The sequence below is a fragment of the Hippichthys cyanospilos genome, chromosome 4, assembly GCF_059441005.1.
Source record: "Hippichthys cyanospilos isolate Australia breed blue-spotted pipefish chromosome 4, RoL_Hcya_1.0, whole genome shotgun sequence".
Classification (NCBI taxonomy): domain Eukaryota; kingdom Metazoa; phylum Chordata; class Actinopteri; order Syngnathiformes; family Syngnathidae; genus Hippichthys; species Hippichthys cyanospilos.
Window position 1 is genome coordinate 10,677,575 of NC_142372.1, and position 24,522 is coordinate 10,702,096.

At 39.6% G+C, this 24,522-nt stretch overlaps 2 protein-coding genes across 7 annotated transcripts in view; one reads left to right on the forward strand and one right to left on the reverse strand.

Moving 5' to 3' along the window:
* Nucleotides 1-151: 151 nt before the first annotated feature.
* Nucleotides 152-5,541, reverse strand: LOC148424552 (uncharacterized). The gene is made up of 9 exons (XM_088414007.1): nucleotides 5,100-5,541; nucleotides 3,972-4,080; nucleotides 3,744-3,892; nucleotides 3,518-3,663; nucleotides 3,237-3,414; nucleotides 2,949-3,042; nucleotides 2,782-2,857; nucleotides 2,610-2,683; nucleotides 152-2,502 (listed from the first exon to the last, which is right to left on the reverse strand). The coding sequence occupies exons 1-9, from the start codon at nucleotides 5,158-5,160 to the stop codon at nucleotides 519-521; spliced, it is 2,871 nt and encodes a 956-aa protein (XP_088270133.1). The 5' UTR covers nucleotides 5,161-5,541; the 3' UTR covers nucleotides 152-518.
* Nucleotides 5,542-5,799: 258 nt separating this feature from the next.
* smyd3 (SET and MYND domain containing 3) overlaps nucleotides 5,800-24,522 on the forward strand; it is a 125,820-nt gene continuing 107,097 nt past the window's right edge. For 5 of the 6 annotated variants that reach the window (XR_015865497.1, XR_015865495.1, XR_015865498.1 and 2 more), the window contains exons 1-5: nucleotides 5,800-6,014; nucleotides 15,883-15,946; nucleotides 16,020-16,127; nucleotides 16,210-16,267; nucleotides 16,347-16,471. Coding sequence is in view for 1 of the 6 variants with exons in the window: in XM_088414010.1 (XP_088270136.1) it covers nucleotides 5,854-6,014; nucleotides 15,883-15,946; nucleotides 16,020-16,127; nucleotides 16,210-16,267; nucleotides 16,347-16,471 (516 nt within the window). In the remaining 5 variants the exon portion in view is untranslated. The remainder of the gene's footprint in view (nucleotides 6,015-15,882; nucleotides 15,947-16,019; nucleotides 16,128-16,209; nucleotides 16,268-16,346; nucleotides 16,472-24,522) is intronic. The other variant, XM_088414010.1, reaches the window with a different exon arrangement.

Here is a 24,522-nt window from a genome sequence, read left to right on the forward strand (position 1 = left end):
TATATACCAAAATAACAAAAATATATTTCTCCATGTGGCCCCTGAGCTAAAATTAGTTTGACACACCTTATATAAATGTACAACCTTTCAGTAGTTTCAGTTACCCGTTATTCCAGTGAATTGGAAACTTTCATGTGTTTTTGTCCAACTTTATTGGCAGATTTGGATTGTACAAAAATATCAACAACATATACAAATAAATACTTTTTGTGACAGGAATTCTAATTAGTCCAACTAAAGGACACAGCAAAAGCAATGAACAATAACTGACCATCACAAGAAAAAGTGGCTAACTTTTTGCCTCAGCCAGGGACGTTCAAATTTCATTGTCATGTAGTAAACATACTTATGCACAAAGTATTCAGCTGAATTTCACAACTGGCTACTAGGCTACTACAACATACTGTCAAAAAGTTAGAAATACTGTATTCAAGATCTTATTGGACCAGGCAATGAAGGCATTAATTCCAAGCTATGTCATTGTGTAGCCACTCTCAGTGATCATTTGATTTTTGAGGTCAGTAGTTAAAAAAAGGCCTTTGGTTGACTGAGCTGGCTCCAAGCATTTCAGGTTGTGAAATCAAGTAATTTTTCTTGACACCAAGTTCTGCCAACTTGATATCAGACTGCGTTGATAAGGAGTAAACAAATTTGTAGTTGTCGTCCACTGCAATACTGTCTTTTAAGCTTCCAGGTGTGTAGCTGTTGCCTTTAGTTGCATTTTCTAAGTTATTTTTCAAAACCTTTACCCAGTCTTCTTCAATTACGGAACTTCTTTGACCTGCAAAATTTATATCTGTGTGTTTATTGAAACCCTGACATGCTTGGTAGTTATCATCAATGGGAACATTCTGATTTGATCTTAGGGGGATGCAGTTGATCGCTTTGCTGGCATCTTCTGAGAAGTTTTCAGAAGACTTCTCCAAACCTTGGTTTTCACTGTTCTGCTTTCCAAAGCGACTACCGGGGTGCTCCCTTAAAGCACAACATGATTGGTAGTTGCCATCCACTGGAAGACTGCTTTGTAGGTTTACATGGTCGCATGTATAAACTTCATCACCTTTAACAGAATCTTTGAAGGGATTTCCTACATCCTTCCCCTGGTTCTCTTTTTCAGCACGTTTTCTCTCTCCAACCTGATCAACAGAGGGTTCTCTTAAACCATTAAAAGAATGGTAGTTATCATCAATGGGAAAGCTTGGATTTGATTTTGCAGGGGTGAAGGTATTGTCTATACAAACACCTTCAGAATTTTCCAAAGTCTTCATCAAGCCGTTTTTGGTGCCACTGTTATGCTGTCCAAAATGACTATCAGAGAGTTCTCTTGAGTCCCGAAACACTTGGTAATTGTCATCAACCAGAACACCGCAGTTTGAGCTTATGTTTAAGCAGGTGTGATCTTTGATGGCATCTTCGGAGGGATTTTCTGTAAGCTTGTCCTGATTTTGTTTACCACTTTTCTCCTCTTCAAAGTGACAAACAGAAACCTTCCTTAAACCCTGAAACCCCTGGTAGTTGTCATCAATAAGACAACTGAACTTTGAGCTTGGAATGCAGTTGTCACTTTCAGTGAAGGAATTTTCTATAACCTTGTCTTGGTTGTTTCCAGTTTTCTGCTCTTGAATATGAGAGAGTGCCCTTAAACCTTGAACTGATTGATAGTTGTCATCAACCAGAAAATTGTGCGTTGAGGGTGGAGGAAAGCAGAGACCAATGGTGGCGTCTTCTGGGCGATTTTCAAAAGCCACATTTGGGTCTTGTATTTCATGTTTCTGCTTTTCAAATGGTTGACTAGGGAGCTCTTTTATGCCCCGAAAGGCTTGGTAGTTATCATCCACTAGAAAAGGGCCTTGTAAACTAGCTAGCTTCCCTTCCTTGGTGGCGTCCTCCCGCTTGCCGTAAGCCCCGCTAAACATCTGGCAGCGCCCGTGAACTGCTTCCAATTTGGAATCAACATCCTCAAACAGGCATGTGTTGCTGCCGCTGACAGAGTTTTCACCATTTGAAAAATTCCCCGAGTCTCCGCTGGCTCGCTGGTGAGCCGTGACAGTCAGTTGGTAGGAAGACACAAAGGTCGGAGACATATTTTCGTCACCAGCTGATCCGAGGTTGTCGTCACACGTCGACCCGCCGCCTCTGCCTTGGTATGCGCATTGGCACGGAATTTCTGGCTGAGCTTGACTCTTCAGACTATCATGTGTTACTTGAACCGGACATATAGGCCTAATAAAAGCGTACGTCACCGAATTTTCCGATCCTGAATGTTGCTCGCTGTTGCAGGGTTTGGGGCGAGTGGACAGGACATCGGCGGGTTTGCTGGATTCTTTCAGAGGCTGGTTGGTAGAAAGTGATGCCGGGACGATGTTCATCAAGGCTTTGCTGAGTGCCCCCTGAACGCCCGCGATGATGTCTGCGGCCTCTGTACAAGCGTAACTGAGAGAAGACGGGCCGCTGCTGTGAAGGAGACTCTCGGTGCTGCTGTCAATTAGGGGGCCCTTTGACCTGCAAGAGAATACCCGGCTACTTGAAACACCCTTGAAAATGTATAAGAAAGCATTGAAAGCTACCCAACGTAAACCAGTAGTGATTTAGCATCTTTTGTCACTAACCATGGTTTGAGGTCACCTGGGATGGGGGTCTCGACATAGATTGATGAGATGATGGGGGGTGCGGGCTTCAAAACCTGCAGCAAGGAAAGGAAGAAAGTACACATATCCAGATTGACTTTTTCACTCATCAATATTAATTTTAGTGAAGACACACACAGATCAAGTATCTCACCTCTTCCTTACTGGGATGTATATCGAGAAGTTTGGACTTCTGATTGCTGACTGAGTCCCAATACTTGGCTCTACACCTACAATTAAGAACGACACGCATAAGCACACACACAAGCTTGGTGGTGTATCTTACAAGGGATGAGCAGGTAAAAAGGTTTTTTGCCTTACTTCACGTAGCAGATGTATGCCACCCCGGTAACGGTAATGGCGAGTAGACTGAAGATAATGATGAGGGTCGAAAAGAAGCTCTCAGGAGATGCCGCTGTTCAAGTCAAAAAGTACAGTACTAATTGTGTTTCCTTGTCACACAGAAACAAAATATCAATATTCATCCACTGTGAATAATAAGGCTGAGACAAGTCTTTGATTGCGAATCTTAATTGGAAAATATTTGACTGTTTTGATGATAACACCAAGTTTGGGAAGTGACATCATCCAAAGTGTGTCAGGACTTACGGGTTGTAAACTCATACTCCTCACTGCGGTCACTGGCCTGGCTCCCCCAAGGCAGGACGTTCTGCACTGTGACGACATAGGTTGTATTTGGCTCCAAGTGTGCCCCAAGTATTTCAGTGGTGAAACACAAGGAGCATTGTGGCTTCTCTACTTGTGGTGCTTTGACAGCTTTGGTCACCTGATAGAACAACAACAATACACACACACACAAATATATATGTATGTATGTATATTTACCTCCAAGGACAATGTGAAGTGAGCAAATGCACACTTGTCCTTACCTGTTGCGTTTCTCCTTTTTTGCGGTAAGCCAGATTTATGCTTATGATTTCTCGTATCTCTCTTTTGTCTATATTTGTCCTCCAAATGACCTCAAAATTCCCATTGGTCTCGTTCACTGAGACGATGGTTGGAGTTTGGGGTATGACTGGAGAGTATCAGGGAAGAAAAAGAAAAAGATATGACTCCAAAGCCAATGAGTGACAGTGTGTGATGTACTGAACTCACAGCTGTCCTTCACACTTATGTTTTTGGACTCCACATATTCACCATCCTTCCACACAAATGCTGTGTGTTTCTCATCAAGTATGAGAATCATATTAATGGAGCAGCAGCATTTTTTGCTTGCACATTGCACAGGAAGACAGTAGACCTCACTGGGGAAGACAAAATAAAATATCATTAGAAATGATTCTTATTATTTTTTTTGTTTTGTTTTTTGTGCAAAGGACTTACCTATACTCATCGAGGTTCCACAGAGTCACATTGTAATCGGTGCAGTTTAAAGCGTCAAAGTGACAAGACATTTGCTTTTCATAGTCATTGGTGCAATCGAGATTCACTCCTGTTGCAAGGGGTTGATGTGAAAGAGGTTAATGTTACAGAAGGTGTTATGAAATACAGTCAATATGCCTTGTATTCATGCTACATTACATGTTATAATCTACAAAAAAAACGGTCCATATGTGACAGTACCCAGTAGATGTTACAGCAGGGGTTACCAATGTACTGCCCGTGGGCAACAGGTAGCCCCCCAAAGACCACATTAGCAGCTGGCGGCTAAAAATACAGTAGCTCACCAGTGATAGGACATTATGATTTTCAAGGAAATTTGTAGAGGTGATCATTTGAAAATGTAGACTATGGCCGAGCTATATGGAACTGTTGCATACTGACAGATGTTTAAATATTAATAAGCCATCACATTAATAAGAAAGGTAAGTTGTGGGATTTATTTTTTCTTCAGAATTGTATATCAAACTGGTTACCCTTGTCATAAGAAGTAACTTTCAGTTTCAAAAAGGTTTTTGACGCCCTAAGCCACTTCTTGTCAACATGCAACAAGTGGTACATGTCCACATTACATGTTCCAATATACATTTAAGTTGTGTCCATGCTACAATTTAAGTTGACCGTATTTCAACGAGGGACAGACAGTACCTGACAGTCTATATCAGGAGTGGGCAAAAATTTTCAATCGAGGACCCCAAAGGGTTCTAAAATTCGAATCGTCAACGGATATTACAGCTTGTTTTTCATTGACTCATGTGATGTTAATACAGAAGTTGATTATTCATATCCCAAAACAAATAAAACACAAGACACGCCCTTCTTAACGTGTTGCAATCTACATTTATTTGGTTAATTCTTACATCTTGCATTCTGACAATATGTAATGCGTGTATTACTACATGCTACAACCAACATAAATGTTAGTTTGTCAACATTAGGCAGGCTGACAAATATGTGACAATTTTGAGTTGTCAACACGAGGCAGTTAACAAGAACGTACACGTACTGGACAGTCTACATGTTACGAATCCATCTAAAATAATGTTATGTTAGAAATGTTACAGGGCGTACCAGAAAGAGCTGCTGAAGTGGCGATGTTTCCTATGACAAAAACAACAAGGATGACAAACATCCTTAAAAAACACAAACAAAAAACGGCTGTTTTTTCCTCTTTTATTCCTAGAGGTCTTGTTCGACTCCGTTTGAGCAAACGCGTCTATCCTTGATCAAGAATCCGATGTGCTCAAACTCGAATGACCGCACTGTGTTGTCAGCAGACTTCCTCATTTGGGAAAGACTTACTGGAAAAGCGTGCGATGATTCCAGTGAAGTGTCACTCCCATTTCCTCTGAACTACGTTGAACCACCGTTCCCCGTTGGCCGCATAGGAGTTCATCAAAAACTATGTATGCATTTATTTCATTTTTTTTTAACACGAAACAGTACTTTAATTGTGTACTTGGGTACTTTTCAATACTTTTGTGTAATGACAAGCATGATAGCTCTAACAACAACAACAACAACAACAACAACAACATTAATAATGATAACAATAATAATAATAATAATAATAATAATAATAATAATAATAATAATAATAATAATGAACCGGCGTTATTCCCTGCTCAAAATTCTCCACAGCAATGATTTTCAAAACTGCTTTTAGTCATTCCACTGTATCCACCTGGCTGGAATACATTACTCAATTGTTCCTGTGTTTTGTTTTACGCCTGGGCGCTGTGACGCACCAATGACGTAATGACGTAGCTGGCCACCGTGCGTTCGTAAACATCCGGTTTACTGCTCACGCGGGCTTCCAAACGTTATGGCGCCCATATTAGAGCGGTTCCTCAGCCCAGGCAAAGGTAACGGCTTGAGGGCTACGACTGCAATCAAAACCGGAACGTTGCTCTTCTCTTCCGAACCGTTGGCAAGCTGCGTATCGAAGAAAGTGGCCAAAGATGTGTGCCATCGCTGCTTCGCTAGGTAAGAGCCCGCCATTGTCGTCCATGGTTGCAGCCCACGTGATTATAACGTTTAAAAAAAGTAGTCGTTTCTATGTTAGCTAGTCGTTAGCAAGTCTACCTGTGGTCACTTCCTGTATCTGCCAACTTGTGGCCTCTAGGTGGCAGAATAACCTCACTCATCATTCCAAGGAACTCGGTAGCTTCAGTTCTTGAAGGCATAAAGGTAACTACTAGAAAAGGCGTTGAATGTTTAGGAGGTGTATACGGAGCCGCCATCTTGAAGAGGGAATCCCAGCCAACGCTTCCTTTCACCTATAGAGAGATACATCATTGTCCCCCATAAATTTATCATAACTCGTCGAACTCGTTAATGTTTTCTTACAGATCCGTTTGTTACAAACGTCTAACACCCACTTATATCTCCACAGTTGCCATTAGTCACGTCCGCTTTTCTGATAAGCAGACTGTGCCATGTGTCACAATAGTGACATTTCAAACAATATTTTGGAACCACTGTTCAAGTTGTTTTTAGCTCTGAGGTTGAGGGTTGAAATTTGACCTCTGGCCTTGCTGTGTGGAGTCTTATCTTCTCGCATCTTAAGATAGAGTAAAAGCAGACTTTAGAACTCAATAATAGTTAGCACCTTCACTAAGTCCCATTTTGCTGTACCTCAAGACCTACTGTGTTCGGTGTGTGTCAATGTTATTGAGAGCGTGAATAAATAACACAACTATAGCTGCTTTGGGTGTGCCGCCATCTAAGAGCGAGTCATTCATTGATTAAATGATACTGAGAGATTTGTAAACTTGAACTGCTGTCAACAGACAGTTGAAGAAGGAATACATGCACACGTCACATACACACGTGTACACGCAACACATAACGCAAACATAACTAAAGGCAAGGGTTTGCCTTAAAGAAGAAATGTGTTTGTGGTTTTCTTTTCATTAAATGCCATTAAACTCACAGCATGACAGCATGATGTTTGTGTACGCTTATTTGTGTGACTGCGTCTCATAGCATCAACAGAAAGGTTGTTCTTATCTATGAATGTGGGTGCAGGCGGGGAGGGGGGGTCTGCATACAAGATTTGTGCAGGTGGAAGTGTGGGGCATCAAAGCTGTCGTTAATTACAGGCCTCGAAGGCATGAATGTAAAGGAGTGATGAAGTCTAGAAAAATGTCAGGAGCCTAAGGTCAACTGTTTGAGCTTTGATTAGCGTGATGAGGAAGTATCAACTGTAATAAAGTCAGGAAGTGGTTCTGAATGTGATTGGTCCATTTCCAAAAGGCCCTTGTGAAATACCTTTGATAAATAAACTGTGGCATCTTCAGTGCGGTGGACCCTTTAGAGTCATTTAGGATTTTGAAATAAGGAGTACCCAAAGAAAACCCACGCAAGCGCAGATAAAGCATGCAAACTTTACATCTAAGCGCCAAAAGTCAAGGTTCAAACCTTGACCCCCAGAAGGGTGTGGCAGAACATGTCACGACTTACTACATCCTTCCATATTCGTAACTGCTTATCCATTGAAATACAAAATAATACTAAGTAAAATTGATCGCTACGAGAGGCTCTCACCCTCTGCCAGCACTTCTGTTTATGTAAGTCTGCATGTGTTTTATTTTGAAGTCAAACAGTGGAGTAATTCTTTATTTTTAAACCAGTTTCTCAGCCAGTGTCTATTTAGACCACCTTAGCTCAACACAAACATACACTGAAAAACATTGCATACCATAAAGAGCATATCTAAGGCTTTTGTCTTTTTTCCAGTGAAACTTGGTTGAAGGCTAGATTAAACCTAGGGGTACTTGACTATTACTTGAAAAAAAATCTTAAAAAATTGGAAAGAAGCACGAAAAGAAAATGAGGGAAAAAAGGAAATTGGGACTGTTTGTGTGTTGAACGGTCACTATTCCGAACCCAGTTTCACCCAATTGGTGGATTGCAGTTTAACGATGGCTGCAATTAACGATCATTTAACTAATCAGTCAATTATTTACTTGATTGATCGATGAATCAGTTTGGGAGGAAAAAAACATCCCTTTTTCAACTGCGGCAACACTGCATTATCGTGCAAGTTGCCTTTTTACCTTTCTCATTTGCTTTTGTTGTTTTTGTTACTGCCTTCAGTACTTTGACGAAATAACTCTAAAATAGCACTTTTTCTTGATCAGCAGACTCGCCCATTTTCGGGATTTTTAATTGCTGGCAACATTAAAACAGATTTTTTTTTGAGCCACGTCACAAATTAATTATATTAACGTTACCGCAGTATGTGTATATTTTGAAGATAAAGAACAAAACCATTCATTATTTAGAGTAGACCACCACATTTATCGCATACATTTTTTTTTTGCATACGATTGAGTGCATTTCTGTGACTTTCTTTCGAATGCTATGCACATTCCATCTACCCCTCTCCGTACCTTCTTGCTTTCACCCCCACTGATAAGTGTGTGGATGCGGTGCTACACGAAGCATACAGATTGCTGCTTGAGATGCACGCAGTCGGCTAGCTTACAGGAAAAGATGAGAGGAGGGAAATCATGCAAGTTAGCACTTCCCCGTCTCCGCCTACCCCCTCGTCCCTCGTCGCCTCGTCTCGATTTATTCTCCCATCTGCTTTTTCTGGCTTCTCTCGCTCTTTAGCTGCCTTCTCTCCTCATATTCCTCCCACTCATCTGTCCATCATTCGCATGTAGTTTTTCTTTTTTTTTTTTTTGACAGTTTCTTCCACAAAGGCCTATTCTTCATGGCGATTGTCATCCGCTTTTCACAACTTTTCTTGCAGTTTCACACACACATTCTTCACGATTTCACCCGTTGGCATTTTTTTTTTTAACCTGATGACGCCAAAGCCGGGTTACAAGGAAGATAGTGATTGTTTCGATGAAAGGTCTTAAATTGATACATATTCACAGAGCAATGAACATCTTTCTAGGTTGGGTAGGAAATACGTTTATGGATAGTTCCCCAATAGATCATGCTAATCAATTAGATTACTCATTTATCAGTCCTACAATGGGAAAATGTGCAATAGTGCGAATTTAGCAGACTTTCAATCAATGATGTTGTTGCTGTGTATTATGTTCTAGAGCGCGAGTGTCAAATTCATTTTAGCTCGGGCCGCATGGTGGAAAATCTATTCTCAAGTGTCTCGGACCTGTAAAATTATGGTGTACCTGTGTAACTTAATCTCGCAGGCCGGATTAAACCTCTTTGCGAGCCATACTTGGCCCGCGCCTGTACATTTGACACTATTCTAGAGGAAGTAGTTACAGGTTAGACCTTTGCGATAAAGCTGTGCACATACAGTATTTTTTCCATTAAAGTCTTATTCAATAAAATGCCCCTCAAGGCAAACACAATCCATTTCTGCTGTTTGACAGCTTGTAGCAGCAAAGGAACTATAATGTGATTTAGTAACAAGAAATATAATAGCAACTGACTGAAGTGCCAGCAAATGGCCAAGCTGTCGAAGGCACTTCGTTAGGGTCGTACCCTACTATGTCTGCATGCGTTTGAATCTGACTTCTGACAATGAGTTTTGGCATAATTAGCTAAAGAATCTCTGAATCATATTTATTGGCCAAGAATGTTAAGATCCTCACTGGATATCGGTCTGTAACTGATAAATAAAAAAAGAAACAGTTATGGCTCGTAATATTATTCTTGTTCAGTGTGTTATTCCCTGTATGAAAAGCACTCACTTTATAGTGGTAAATTTTTTACCCACATTTACCCACTTTTTTCCCACATGTACCCCCTTTTTTGGGTAAATGTTATGATATTTATACAAAACCTAATAAAGGCACGTTTATTCATAATTTGGATCAAGTGTACTGTGTACTGTATACCAACCAATATAATTAAAGACTGGAGCCTAGTTAGGTGTTGTAATTCAGTAAAAAATGAAAGTAATCTCACCTCATGGCTCTTTTTGATATATGTCAGCTTTTATAGAATGATAGGAAGCTGAAACGATTAGGGTGTTTTGCTCACATTTATTTTGCACCCAAATTGCGAATTGCAAATTAGAGTCACCTGATTTTGAGGATTTGATGACCATACTGAGTCCAGTTTAAAAAATGTAAATTTCTCCCACAGGTTGTGTTTACTTCCATTATCTCCTAATAGGTTGCATACAGTACACATTAATATATTTTTTTCTTTTGGAAATATCTGAACTTTTCTAGCCTTTCAACATTAAACAAAGCACAACATTTTACTAACATGGATCGTTTCTCTGTGATTCTGATCAGAAAATGATGTGATCGGGCCCAACTTCTGATCACCCATTCTTGATATCTCTCCCACATTAGGTAGAGACTTACAATTATTTACGTACAACTTTTTTTTCCTGTGTGAGTTTGAACTGTCTGACTGCCTTTGAATGCACCATGTGCACTGCATACACACGGTAGTTAGCTGCAAGCACTAATGCTGGAGACTAGTGGTTTTTTTAGCTGTTTTGTGTTGATCTTGATATCTCTATGTCGCGATAGCAAGGAAAATGAAGTTGTAAGGATTCAAGCTACAATAGTAATAATAATAGTTTTATTCTAATTAAGGAAGGGCAGTAAATCAAATGACATTAATCAATTTGTCATTTTGAAAATCAGGGATTTGAAAATTCGCTCAATCATGAAATCGAACTTTGGCACAAGTAGCAAAATGCTGAATTAGTGGTTTAGAAGATGTGTTTACAATCATTACTAACTGCCTCATGTGGCTTTTAAAGCAAGCCACAATGAAAAATATTTTAATTTTATAGCCATATTGCTCATTCTGAATTTGAATAAATAGAAGGCAGTTTGGGCAGTCTGGATTCACTCAATTTTTTATTTTATTTTATTGTTTTCTCCCTTCTCAAAGCCTTCCCTAGATAACAGATCACGTGCATTGCCCAAAATCAACTCACTCAAGCTTCTGATGTTATCAGGGTCGTTATACTTCAAAATCCATCTTTCATCAACTAAACTCGAAAAGGAAAACAATGTTAAAAAAAAAATTCTGAAGGTTAGCTTTGTGTGTGCATTGCATTAGGTTGTCTTCGCGTCATGATAAAACACAACCCCATACGAATCGCCTCAGGTGTTAGTGAATCATCCTCCAAACAGCCATTAAGAACTCAGCAAGATTGCTCTCAATGCCACACAGCTGGCGTCTCTTTCTTCACGGGAAACGCGCGCACACACAGCCTCGCTCCCTTACAGCACTACTATAGATGGCAGTTATGCTGGGTAATTGTCTCACTGAGCTGTTTGGCTTCTTAGGTCAGTGAATTATAATAGTGTGTTATAGAAGGGTAGAGAATAGAAGGCCTTTATCTCATGTACAGGCAGATACAGTAACATTGAAATTATTATGGTGCAATCGTGTAAAGTGCTTTCAAACAAAATGAGCGCCATCCTGCCAACTTGTCTGTTTTTTTGAGTGCCTAGTGGTCGGATAGCTTGTGGGAAAAAAACAAATCAAATCCAGAACTCATTCACAGAATTTTTGTGATGAGATCATTTCACTGAAAAATTGCCTCATGTTCATTTATCGTAGATTTCCAGAGTAAAATTGAAGAATGTTGATTTTTAAGCAATTAAACAGCAAAACACAACATTGTACGGGTTGGCCCACAACCACATAGAATTAATTTGTTATGTTTGTTTCTAATTAAATTGTATTGTGAAATTGCAGTGTGAATGCAAGTCGTAACATGGCGCACTAGCTACTCAGCCTGCAAATGAGAAAATCCATCCAAGCACAACTGGACAGCTCCTAAAAGAAGACCTCACAAATTAATAATCTAAAACACACGCGTGCAAGGAAGTCATTCTCACGGCTTTTAACAGCACTGCAGCCGGTACTCTCGGGAAATTAATTACCATGCCACACTCATGCGCACTGAGACATGCTGAGGTAGGCCCAATTAGGCGTCTGATAGGATGAACTTAAAATAAAGAAAAAGTGTACTCTCATTAAGTGCACGCTTTTAGCCACTTGCATATTAATGGGAAACCCAGTGTCCATCCCATTTGTTATTCTTTTTTTTTTTTTTTTTTTTAAATCAGAGCCCCTGAGCAACTTGCTTAATTTACTCTGAGCCCTTCCAATTCACTGTATTTTTTTGCAATCAGAACACTACTTAATTGTTTCGTTGTACAGATTGAACGATTGTAAGAAGACCAAGAAGCGGGCTAATAGTGTCCCTATATATTTCACTGTTGGTAATGAAAGCCATCTAATGTTATTCATGAGTTGTCATACAGTGCCATCCTTCCAACCTTGGAGAGAGGTAGCTTCACGAGGCATCCAAAGAAGACATCATAAGAGGGGGTAGGGAGTTGAAGTCAGTGGGAAAGAAAAGATTAAAAGAGAAAATTGTTGAGAGGGAGCTCAATGAAGGAAAATGGTTGACAGGGAGGGCCATGCACCACGTACAATATGATAACAGCCTAGGTAGGGAAATATAAAGTGTTTATTTACTGTATTCGTTGAGCAATCTATTCAACTTCTTGGTTTTGTCCGTCTCATTGTTTTTCATACTCAAACGCAGTTTCTCAGATTTTCCTGTCATTTGGCTAATTTTCTTTTCTCTAGTTGCGAGCAAAAGTTTTTCTCAAAGCGTTAATCCCTTATTCATCCAAAGTAAATTTAAAAACGTGTATTTTGGCAGACAATGAACAATTTATATATTAAAAAGAATAGGTCTGTTTAATGCTACTCTTACCAACCACACAAAAAGATTATTTCGAATCGTACCTTTACATTGGTATTTAATCTTTGATTAGGTTCATATTTAATCAATTTCAGCTTATCAATGTGTTTAAGACTATTGCATCGCTGAGAAAATGGTTGAAAAGTCCCAGATCTTCAAATTTTCCCCTTGGTATGGGAGAGCCAGACAAAGGGCAACCTTGGCCTTTAATTACAAAATTACACATCATGTTTTTAAACAGAAAACTTTATTTTGTCAAGACACTAATTTGCTATCTTAATGCTAAGGTGCAAACAAAACTACCTCCAATGTTACACAGATTTAATATGAATACAATATATATTGGATTTTTTATATTTAAGTTGATGTATGAAATAGCCATAAAACGGAACTATTATTTGGACAATATATTGTTGAGCTCTTGACTATTTTTGCCCCCTCTAGTTACTGTCGCTAAATAAAGTTAAAAAAGTTAGTAGCAGCATCTCTGTTACAGCAACAGCTGTACACACCATTGCAGATGCCACACACTTATTTGGATTGTGTACCTAACAAAATGCCTTAAGACTGATGCCACACACTTATTTGGATTGTGTACCCAACAAAATGCCTTAAGACTGACTTTTATGTATTGACTTCAATATAAATAGCCTTTCCTAGTTGCCAGCTGTTAGAGGCTTTTTCTTAATAAAGAAAATCAATAATCATAAATTGCTCTGTTTTTGTACTTTAAATTTGACATATTTTCTTGCTCAAAGCAACAAATAAATAAAACATAAATGAAACATTCAACGACATAAAAAATGTGAACTCATTTTGATAATAAATTACAAGCTATTAACTTCTCATATTTGCTGGCAGAGATAATAGACTTACAAACTAATTGCAAACATTAATTTGCGCAGTAATTAGACGCCAATTCTAGCTTTGTTGCTAGGTTACAACTTTCATCTCCTGTTAATCTTGTTTAACATGGGAGAGTAATTGATTTTTCTCCTCATTAAATGTCTTTGGAATGACACCTCCTCGGCTTTTGTTCTTGCTGCCATGTCGATGAATCCTGCTGACGCTGCACATTTGCCTCTGTGCAATATGGCCGCCAACGGAGTATGATCTTTCCCTGAGGGGACCGCTTGCTTACCTGTTACTGTACATACTTGTCAATATGCTATGCATGTGTGTGTTAAATTGCCTACATTATTTACTGTATTAGTAGGAAACATTTCCCCAAATAAGGTTGTGGTCAACACCAGCCTTCCTGTTTTGAGTTAAAAATAGTTGGACTTCCTGCCGCCGCATTGTGATGTAGGCAAGTTAGGCAAGGGGCACTGCTGAAGTTGTGCAGAGCGCGGCTGAATTTGTGTCTGGCTCGGCTCTCTAACTGTTGTTATTATCGCCTCGTGTCTCACGCTGTCTGCCGCTTAAACTGTGGGTGGCTTCTCAAATTTCTGCTCTGTTTTAGCATGACAGGAATAGCTGTGTTTTCGCCAACCTTCGCCCCTGCATAGGCCCATAAATTTGAGATTGTAAAGGGAGGACAGAAGGAGATGGATGGAGGATGGTGATGAATGACACTGAGGGGTGGCAGAAAATGGCACTGTTTTGGTTTCCTTTTCGTAGACTCTGGGACCAAATACAGCATTCTAGTCGGGTCTCACACTGAATGGCCCACATCGGAAAAAAAACGCTAAAAACGCTTACCTAAATGAATGAAGAATGTGTTATTGCGTTAAGTTGTATTGTCATTTCGCCCAAATCCTGTATGATAACCCTTGACTTCAACACATATTTTATGTGCAAGCAAAGGCTGAAAAAGTTCTAAGTTCTCATTCGCCTCTTTACTGGAATATTTATCCCCCAAACCTGTTTAACAAAAAAAAAAAAAAAAAAATCTATGAAAGCACAGTTAACTTTGTCATTCTTGGACACTGATGTTCTGATTTTTTAGAAATACAATACCATTTTAAAATATGGAAACATCATCAAATTCCAAACACATTAAATGGTCACAAAGTTCAAGCTATTACCTCTTGAGAATGCACAGCTGTCCACTGAAATTCATTCCAGGTCATAAAGCATTATCCACATCATAAGGCTGACTGAGAAAATACCAAGATGTCAAAGCTGTTTTTCTAGGCAAAAGATGCATCCTTTTGAATAATCTAAATAAAACAAATATATAAATCTTAATTGATGTTTTTTTATTTACTAAATAAATACAGTACATCAGTATTTATTTGTCAGGTTGATTACTTAAACACTAATCTGCATATCAGATTTTTGTTGATTCAAAAAAACAAAAACAAACACCCCCTTTAAATAGTTTGTTCCTGGTTCCATATGATATGATGTCCTAAAATCTTATCTTAACTTATCTTAACACCACACAAATTGTTAGCGATAATTTAACATTCTTAAGCGAAGTTTACCAAAACAATAACCAAACATGTGACCTTTATTATGTATCTCTTCCTTATCGTTACAATTACCTGTTTTTGACGCCGTTGCAAAACCAAAATCCATAAACAAGACCTTAAAAAGCATCTTTGAAAACATATTTTTTACTTAATATGTTCGGATCCCAGGGACATGCGAATACACTCTTTGTAAGCCTGTTATCTGTGTCGGTAGACTGCAGCTACAGCTTACTTCAGCCTTCACACACCAAGACAAGTCAATACTATTCCCGAGAGTTTGCCTGACTCAGGCTGCGCGTGTGCATTTGTGTGTGTGCTTTCGAACGCTGCCCTCCCCAGTGGGGTGTACTTGGCCCGAGGGAGTGGACAAATACTCTGCTGCTCTGGATTGTTATCAGACTAACAAGCATGCTGGAAGGGCCTTCGATAGACCTTGGAGGCAGGCAGCTCACATATTAAAATAAGCATCAATTTAACAAATGGAATGATGGAGGAGCCTTTATCTCGTGGGTTTGCTTTTAAGATTCAAACCTGGAAGATGGTTTGCTAGATAACAGAGTGATGTCATGAAAACGTAGGAATTGGTAAAAAGCCACGTGCCCAAAAACACAAACTTGACTTGAGCAAAGGAAGTTGATAATCACTGAGTTTAGCCTGATGTAATAACTGATGATTTTTTTTTCTCATCACTGTATGTTTTGCAAGCTTACTGAAATCTCAGTTGACTATAATATATTATGTCTTCTTGTGTAAGGCATGAAACCTTGTTGCGGTGCTCCCAGTGTAAGATGGCTCGCTACTGCAACATCACCTGCCAGGTACAAAGCCGTAATGAGCATGGGGATGAGCTCATTGCACTGTTATGTTTGTTGAAATGATTGTACCATGCAGAAACGAGCTTGGCCTGACCATAAGAGAGAGTGCAAATGTCTACGGAGCATTCTTCCCAGAATCCCCGCCGACTCAGTCCGACTCGCTGCAAGACTCGTTTTTGCTCTGGTACGTATGGTACCATCCTCCTGAGTAAAATGAAGATTGGAGTATTTTGATGTGAAATAAATGTTTCCCATCACACTTTTAGATGAATCCAGTGAAGAGCAAAAGTGAGGAGCTCTACTCTTTAAACGAACATGAATCACGTAGGTTCTTCCGAAAAAACATGTATTTTGCACATCTGTTGGATATGCCATAGAATAACAGAGTTGTGTGTGTACACAGACCTGAGCTCCATGTCTGAAGAGAAAAAACAAGGCCTCTCTCAGCTGGCATCCATGCTGGAGATCTACCTTCAACAGGAAGTGCCTGAACCAACTCGGGAAATGACATTGGGCCTTCTTGCAAAGGTGGGCTAATGGCACACAAAATACTGTTTTTTTTTTTTTTTTTTTTTCGTGCCGCATGCAAGCAAAACAACTCCCTTATAAAAGCACTAAACGAGCCCAAAGTGATGCGGATCTACACACTAAGAACCGCAGACCGCAACAACCAACTGTTTATTGTGTTTAGTGTCCCTCGCTGTGCTTGGCTTGCACCCCGACATATGTCCAAGATCTTCCTGGCATCTGTGATTGGATCGCTCTGCGTCTGTGTATTCCCGGCACAACCTGGGGTCTGTCCTCACTCGAATTTAAAGCACATTTCAGTACATCTACAGGGAGATGTTTGTCTCCACTCAGTCATTGGCGAACATGCACAACTTCCAGATTTTATGACTGCGGGCCATTGTAATCAACACAAGAGTGAGGTTTACTCTTACACGATGGTTGTATGCATGCGGAATAATTGAAAGCAGCCAGGTGAATTTAAGGGTTGTCGTTAACGTGAAAGTGACGAAACGGGCAACAGGCTGCCGCAAGCTACATAATGTGTCTGACTGTTCAACACCTGGAACAATATGTTATGAAAGTTTTAATTCCTGCACATCTAATTAATTATATGCCAAATAACTTTACGGGATAAACTCAAACTCACAAAGCTTTTGATGTGATTCTCAGCATGTATTCTCACACGCACACCTCTGTTTAGATTTGCTTTCACGTCCTTCCATAACTGATTGAATATCATGAAGCTTGACGGTGAACATGTGCGTTGGCATAATATCTTTGGTGGGATATGGAGTTATTGTGCGTGTGTTTTTCGGGAGGCGGGTTTGATTGCGGATTGTGACGGCAGGAAAAGCTGCTGATTAAATGCGTCTCAAAATTCCGATGGGAACTGCACCGGGTTTGGTAGAGTGGGAGGTGAGGAGTGAACAACACTGTTTAGATTAAAGAGAGGGAGGATGAAGAATGTGCGAGGAGATCACAAGAAGTTGGAGAGCGACTTAAAGAGCAGGAAACCGTGTATCACAACTGGCAATGTTAAAAAGGGACTAAGAGGTCTAATGTCCCGCTGTGAGTAGCGATGTTTAAAAGCTGTGTCACAGAAAATGAAAAACGGTTTATCTTTTGTAAATAGATGAAGCAATATCTGGGGGAATTAAGTGTGAAAGCTGAATGAAAAATTATGGAAGGATGTGAATGAATGTGAAATGCGAGGAATATAATAGAATACATTTTAATGAGGTCGAATCGTCGTGAGGAAATCATTTTGAACTAAAAACATAAATAATTTTTCCACTACATTGCTATGGAGTGTGGCTTTCATTTTGTGTGGCATAATGCCCAAAAATGTCAAACAGACATAGTAATAAAGCATAAAAGTGGCTGATAAACACTTTATTCACTTAATTTTTGAACAACTTACTATAATATAGGCTAAATGCTAAAAAAATTGTTTCGCCAATGCTAATGCTATTTTTTTTTTAGCATTTAGCTTACAAGTACTTGTAAATGTTTTAGCAATTACGTTCAAACGGGTTTGCTTTCAAAATTGTTTACCTCACAGTGGCAGCAAACTTCGTAAGCACAACATTCTCTTATTTTCCCCTGCTGGGATGAGCCATTTGTATCTGTACGGCCACATTATTAAGGAATTGTAAGCAAAAAGGACCGCAGCCTGCCTTGTTGTCTTCGCGGTAAGGGTTTTGCGCACAAAACATTCAGGCAGCTTGTATCCCATATTTAAAAGAAGGTTTTGGTCACCATGGAACATTTAACAGAGCACCGCAAGCGAAAAATAAATCACTCTCAATCAGTCTAATTGGCTAAGTCAGTCATCTGATCTCCACCCAAGTCAACTTGCTTTTTAACTACTCGGAACAAAACGGAAGACTGAATGGCCAAAAACAAAAAGTTCAAAAGACAGTTGCTAGGCGTATCACCAATCAAAGCTTAAACATCAGTTCTTTGAATACATTAGTCTCATTTGTTCTTCACCTATTTTTGACATTCTGTATCCGTCCATTTTCTTTGTTTGTTCACCTTTCGGTTGAGGGGCGGTGTATACCCTTAGCTGGTCGCCAACCAATCGCAAACATGTCAAATGTGTATCAGAAGCAAAATCCTTATGGACCTTCGGTTTGTTCTGTTAGCATTCCTAATATTTCTTTCTGGGATCTCTTTGCACGGTTCCATGTGCAGCCTTAAACACGAGTATCCCCATGTGGAGAAGCACCACACGCTGACGTTTGCTGGTCAGTCGTACAATTCCCACCAACTTACTGAGCCCCATTCATGCGTTATCTGTACGAGCCTCCACACCATATAATCCTATTAGTGAAGCTGTGAAGTTTCTGCTGGTGCTGTAAGTTCAGTAAAAAGCACTCGCGTTACACTCACTGTGTGTAAAGTGTGTTTGTGGAGTCATAGGCATTGTACTGTTAAGTGTTTAAGGCTATTAATAGGCTCTTTAAGGCTATTAATATGTCACCCTGCCTCTTGTTTCCTGGCATAGAAAAAACAGCAAGTCTCAATCCTCTTTTCCTAGTCTATTGCTGGCGCCGTTTTTAATCTCACCTCACAAACAATGGCTTTTTTTTTTAATGTTGTTTTTAACTCTTACTATACGTTACACATTCTAACGGTACGTGATAGCCCAGTAATTTTTGATGTTCCCATACATTAAAAAGGGATTTGAACGTATCGCCCTTAATTGTAATGTGCAGAAGTCCAAACACTTAATTTCCAACATATTTCTGACAAACCAGTTCATGGACAATAAAAGAAGTTGGATTTGCCTAGCCTCCTTCAAATCTAACTAAGGGAATGTTTTATGCTTCAGATTTTTTTTATTTATTTATTTTTTTAAATAAACTGCATCCTGTTATTGGCCTTTATATTGCTCACTTATGCTGAGCTGCAATTTCTCGCTTTCCCTTTTTCTGTGAATAAGACATTGACAAGTAGGAAAATTTCAAAATTATAACTGCATGGAAAGCAGCTTGCATCACAACACGACTTGTTTGACTTTGAAAAAGTCATGTTGAAGAGTTGTGTTTGGGCCAAGAATAAGACAGAACATGACAGTGGAAAAGTTGAAAGTCTTCCAATGCAACCACAACTGAAAATTTGACTTCAAAAGACACTCTGAAGAAAGATTGACATGACTGGTTGAGAGCTTGACTTGGCATTGAAACAAAACGTTTTTGGGGCAACCTTAGCTAGGGCCATGCTCAAAACATCTGACAAAAAAACCCTAAAGGGTGACAAATACATGACCATTTAGCAGCTGCATAGCAACGGAAACATTGTGACAAAATCTGTATGACAAAGGTGACAAATAGCAGCTGCTCTATCAAGGAAAAAACAGAAAATTCCATATCAGATATTTTCAAGTGTTAGGCATAAGGATGGCTGGTACTAAAAGTAAATTATAAACTTTTTATAACTTTTTACTTCTAAAAATTGCTAAATAAATGAACTAATCACTAGTCATTTAATGCCTCAATGAGGTGGTTAAGTTCTATTGTAAACATTTTTTGTGAAGGACCCATTTAGCATTCTGCTACTTTTGCATCATCTCAATTTCCTGATTTTAGCTCATTTTCAACCAACTAATTTTCCAACCATTTTCTATAGCCGCTTATCCTCACTAGGGTCACTGGCTTGCTGATGTCTAACCCAGCTGTCATCGGGCAGTAAGCGGGGGACACCGCAAACTGGTTGCCAGCCAATTGCAGAGCAGGCAAAGACAAACAACCATTCACCCTCCCAATCACACCCAAGGACAATTTAGAGTGTCCAAAATACCTACCATACATGTTTTTTGGAATGTGGGGGGAAGCTGGCGTGCCCGGAGAGAAAGCACACAGGCACAGGGAGAACATGCAAACTCATCACAGAAAGGTCAGAACACAGGACTTCTGAACTGTGAGGCAGACGTGCTAACTACTCTTGACCATGCGGCCCAGCTAATTAAAATCTCAAATTAATCAAATGATTTAGATTTACTGCCTAGCCTTACCTGTGACAAATGTTTACATCTTGCCTATCTTGTCCGAACAGCCTCTCTGACATGACTCATTACATTCCTGTTGTACCCGTGGCAGGTTAGTGCTTTGACTATTCTTTATGATGGTGAATCTGCATATTATCCAAGATTTGAAAAGCAACTTGGACTGAATTTAGTGCTCTGTTCGACTCCCTGTTCTGTGCACCGGCAGTACATGTGTCTCCCATCAAATATTGATGGAGCCTGCATTTTTCAGCAGTGCAGAGTGCAAAGCCACTGCTGCTGAAATCTCATGCTTTCCAAATAGTTACGTGCAACACAACTCTGCATTAGGATGAAGTCAATAACGGACACGTGTCGCATATACACAGGTGGTTGGAAATAAGTCTGAGTGCCAGCGACGGGATGAATCAAATTCACGGTTGCCATAGTAACCATCTAAAAACAATTACCTCGGGGAGGTTTACATGAGCTATTTCAAATGCCATGTTTATTGTCTCGCTGTGAACAATAATGCGCTAAGTGGGAGTTGTAAATTTTGGTTGGCTACCATTAGGGGGCACTGTGATTGCATGCATCAATCTCTTCTGTTGGAGAAAGCAAGTGTTGAAGCTGCTGCTGATTATGACTTTTTTTTTTTTTTTTTTTTTATCCTGGCTTCCCATTGCATCCCTGCAATTTCCATTGCCATTATCTTCTTGTTGGTTACACGGCATACACACCTCTTGCCTTTTTGGTAAAAAAAAAAAAAAGAACGAGGAGTTTAATATTGTATACTTGAACTATTCACTGTGCTTAACCATGTAGGTCATTACAGTGAGTAATGCATGACTGACAGCGTTTTGCGCCGTAAAATAATTTTTGATGCTAATGGATGCTGCCTCAACAATGGTCTTACTGTGCACCGCAAACACACTCTCAACACGTGGAATGGAGTAATACAGCTGCATCATTACTGCTCTTTGTAATCCCGGGGGAGTAATGAGAGAGAGTGTTTCTCTTTTGTGTGTTGGTTGTTGGCAGTGTGCATATCCATGTGTGACGCATTGTGCGTGTGTGTGTGTGTGCATGTGTGTTGATGCTTTGTTACTATGTGCTGCACACTGGTTTATGTTTTCTTGTGTGTGCGTATACACGAGGTTCCGGTCAGTGGCGTGATTGTGTGTGGCTTCAGGGTTGTGTGCGTGTGCTTGTGTGTATGTGTGTGTTGTTGGGCAAACTGCAACGGTGCAATAAGCAGTGACAGATGAGATCTGGCTGAAGAATCTTTTATTGCTTCCCCAAAGCGATGTCCCTTTGTGTGTGCATGCCTGCAGCTTGAGTATACAAGTTGATTTGTTTATGTTTCACTTACAGGTTTTTGCATATGGATGTTTTTGTTTTTTTAACGTTTCATAACTGGGGTCACAAACCTGTATTTCAGTCCCAAACTACAAACTATGGGCTTTCCCCCTCAACGAGAATCAGATAATCAAGCAGTACTTGCTTGTTTCAGTGCCTAAGAAAAGTCAGATTATGACTTCTTGTGGTTGCTTCACCATGACAACACACCTGCTAATAGTTTTGACAGTTCCTCTTCAAGAAGAACATCACCATGCTAGAGCAAGCCGAGGTCTCACCCCAAACTGGCTTTGTGGTTATTTTTTTTTTACTGTACTGTATTTTTCGACTACAAGCTGCAACTTTTTTCTCGTGATTTGAGCCCCGCAGCTTATAGTCCGTTGTGGCTTATCTGCAGGTTTTTGGGGGGCTAAAGGTGTGGCAGAGAATGTTGACCTTTGAAATATGTTTCATGACGTGTTCTTGAACATTTCTGACACAACTATAAATATTACTTACGTCACTATATTGGAAAAGGTTTATTTTTGTATTGCCTAAAGGAGCGCGTGGAAACTTATTGTTATGCCGCATCAGCCCCCACTGCACCAAGAGCCATTGCTCATGCAGCTCGAAGGGCCGACGTGTCGCCACATAAAATCGGCACACATAAATGACTCCATGTGCTCCAAAGCAACTCCTCTGCTTCGTGCTCTCTTTGTCTGCTTGGCTCCTTTTCCACCCGACCATCATTTATCGACGTCACTGACATTCCATCATTTCCCCTCTCCTTGTGGGGCCAAGAGCCTTAAACTGCAGCCGGGATGCCACCGTCACATCTCTGACAAAGATTGATGGAAGAATGAGATAAAGCTGTTATTAAAAGACCCTTCGCGGTTATGTCTGAAGTAGAGTTCAAATCTGTACCTTTTCGCAATATTGTTAAATGTTTCAATCGTGTAAGTTCTTATGTATAAACGCCGCTTGTATTGTGACTTGATTACTTTTTATTCTGGTGGCTTTTTACTTGTACTTCTTAGTGCACTCTCAGACACCGAAAGCCAAGAAATTTCTCACCCCTGGCTTTACTTGCAGGAACTTTTTGAAGTTGTTGATAGTAAAAATGACTTGGGGCACAGGCTATGCATTCTGTGCTTGCCCAGGAAATGTGAACTTTTAGCCTCCAACAAATCAACTTAAAAAAGCAAATCCAGGATTTTTAATTATGTTAAAATATTATCTTGCTATTGTTATCAGTATTTTACTAAGGGACCAACAATGCTTTGATTGCAGTCCGATTTGTTTGAAAGCTAGCACATTGTCGAGTTCGGTGATTATTTTCTTTTTTTTTTAATCTTTGTAATTCCATTTACTGAAGGACGTGACTTTAGTGCAGTACTTCAAATTTTATCAAAGTAGTTTTTTTTTCATAGGCATCAACACTTTTATTTAAGTACTGAACTAATTTACACACTTCACATTTCGACATACTGGAGGCTTTGCAGTCCAGCCAATAGTTGGTTTTGGTTGTTTTCCCACTGACCACAACCCATATATCTTTTTGCTGTCCGCAGGCACATGATTGAATAAGCAGAAAATTAAGTTTACATGAAAGAACACTACACTGAGAAGTCTGAAATTAATGGGTCATTAAAAATAAAATGTGTTTCCTGAATGATAAAATCTATAATATATCTTCCCCACTGTAAACAGAAATTTTGAATCTCTCTTCACAAAACTAAGACATCCGAAGTAGATAAAGCTGTCTAGTTATCAATCTATTAATTAACTTTTGGATATGCTCAAAATGGGCCTTTTTGTGCTTTGGTGTATTTTCCCCAAAATAAACTTCCTGTGCAAAGTCAAACGGAAATTAAAAGTACAAGATATCAAATCGGTTTATACAAGTTCTTTGGGTGCGTCTGTTGAAAAATGTCAGCCATTGTGTGTACTTTTTGTTCCTTTTTTTTTGGTCAAGATATTTATTTATGATATCAACAAGGGCATTCTAATGTGGCAATACACATTCAAGCTTTTTTTTTCCCCTGCACTGTAAGCAAAGATAACAAAACTCCACGCACAACACAGGTAGTTTCACATGCACATTCTCTCATATATTTCCTTAGTAAACATCCAACATTTTCCTTGCTAATTCTCTGTGTTGGCGTTGTGATAATCATATAGCTTGTGCATATCTTTCTGTAGGCGTGATCCACTCTGCGGACAGATGTGGAGTAGATCTGCAAGTGTGACTTAATGTTCATGTGTAGGAGTAATTTATTCTCTCGATAATTATTTGCTAGCTGTCGAGCCGTTAAATAGAATACAGACACTCAAACTCAACGGCCTTGACAAATGGGAAAGTTATCATCACCCTGCCAACATGATACACAGAAGAAATCATATGCTGAAGTGCAACTGACTTTCAGCTCAATTAATTACAAATGTTTTTTTCAACACACTTGGTAACACTAGATTGCTTTCATTTTGGATGTTGCTCTGCTGTTGATCCAACTATTTATTGAGACATTTTCAGCAGCAGAACGTTGTTTTGTCTGTAATTAATTGATTGTTGTTTCACCACTTGCTGTCAATTCATGACCTCATATGCACACAGGGCGCAGGTAACAACCAATCACAGTTCGTCATTCGAACATCACATGACCAAACCAGAAAACAGGTAAGCTACAATTGGTCGTTACCTGAGCCCTGGGCATTTTAAATGTCATTTTTAATCAGTAGCAAG

Excerpts from the sequence above, each read along its gene's own strand:
- LOC148424552 (XM_088414007.1), bottom strand. The coding sequence starts at position 5,160 with ATGTTTGTCATCCTTGTTGTTTTTGTCATAGGAAACATCGCCACTTCA. Across the intron at positions 2,858-2,948 it reads GCATACATCTGCTACGTGAA|GTGTAGAGCCAAGTATTGGG; the intron begins GTAAGGCAAAAA and ends TCTTAATTGTAG. Across the intron at positions 2,503-2,609 it reads CCAGGTGACCTCAAACCATG|GTCAAAGGGCCCCCTAATTG; the intron begins GTTAGTGACAAA and ends ATTCTCTTGCAG.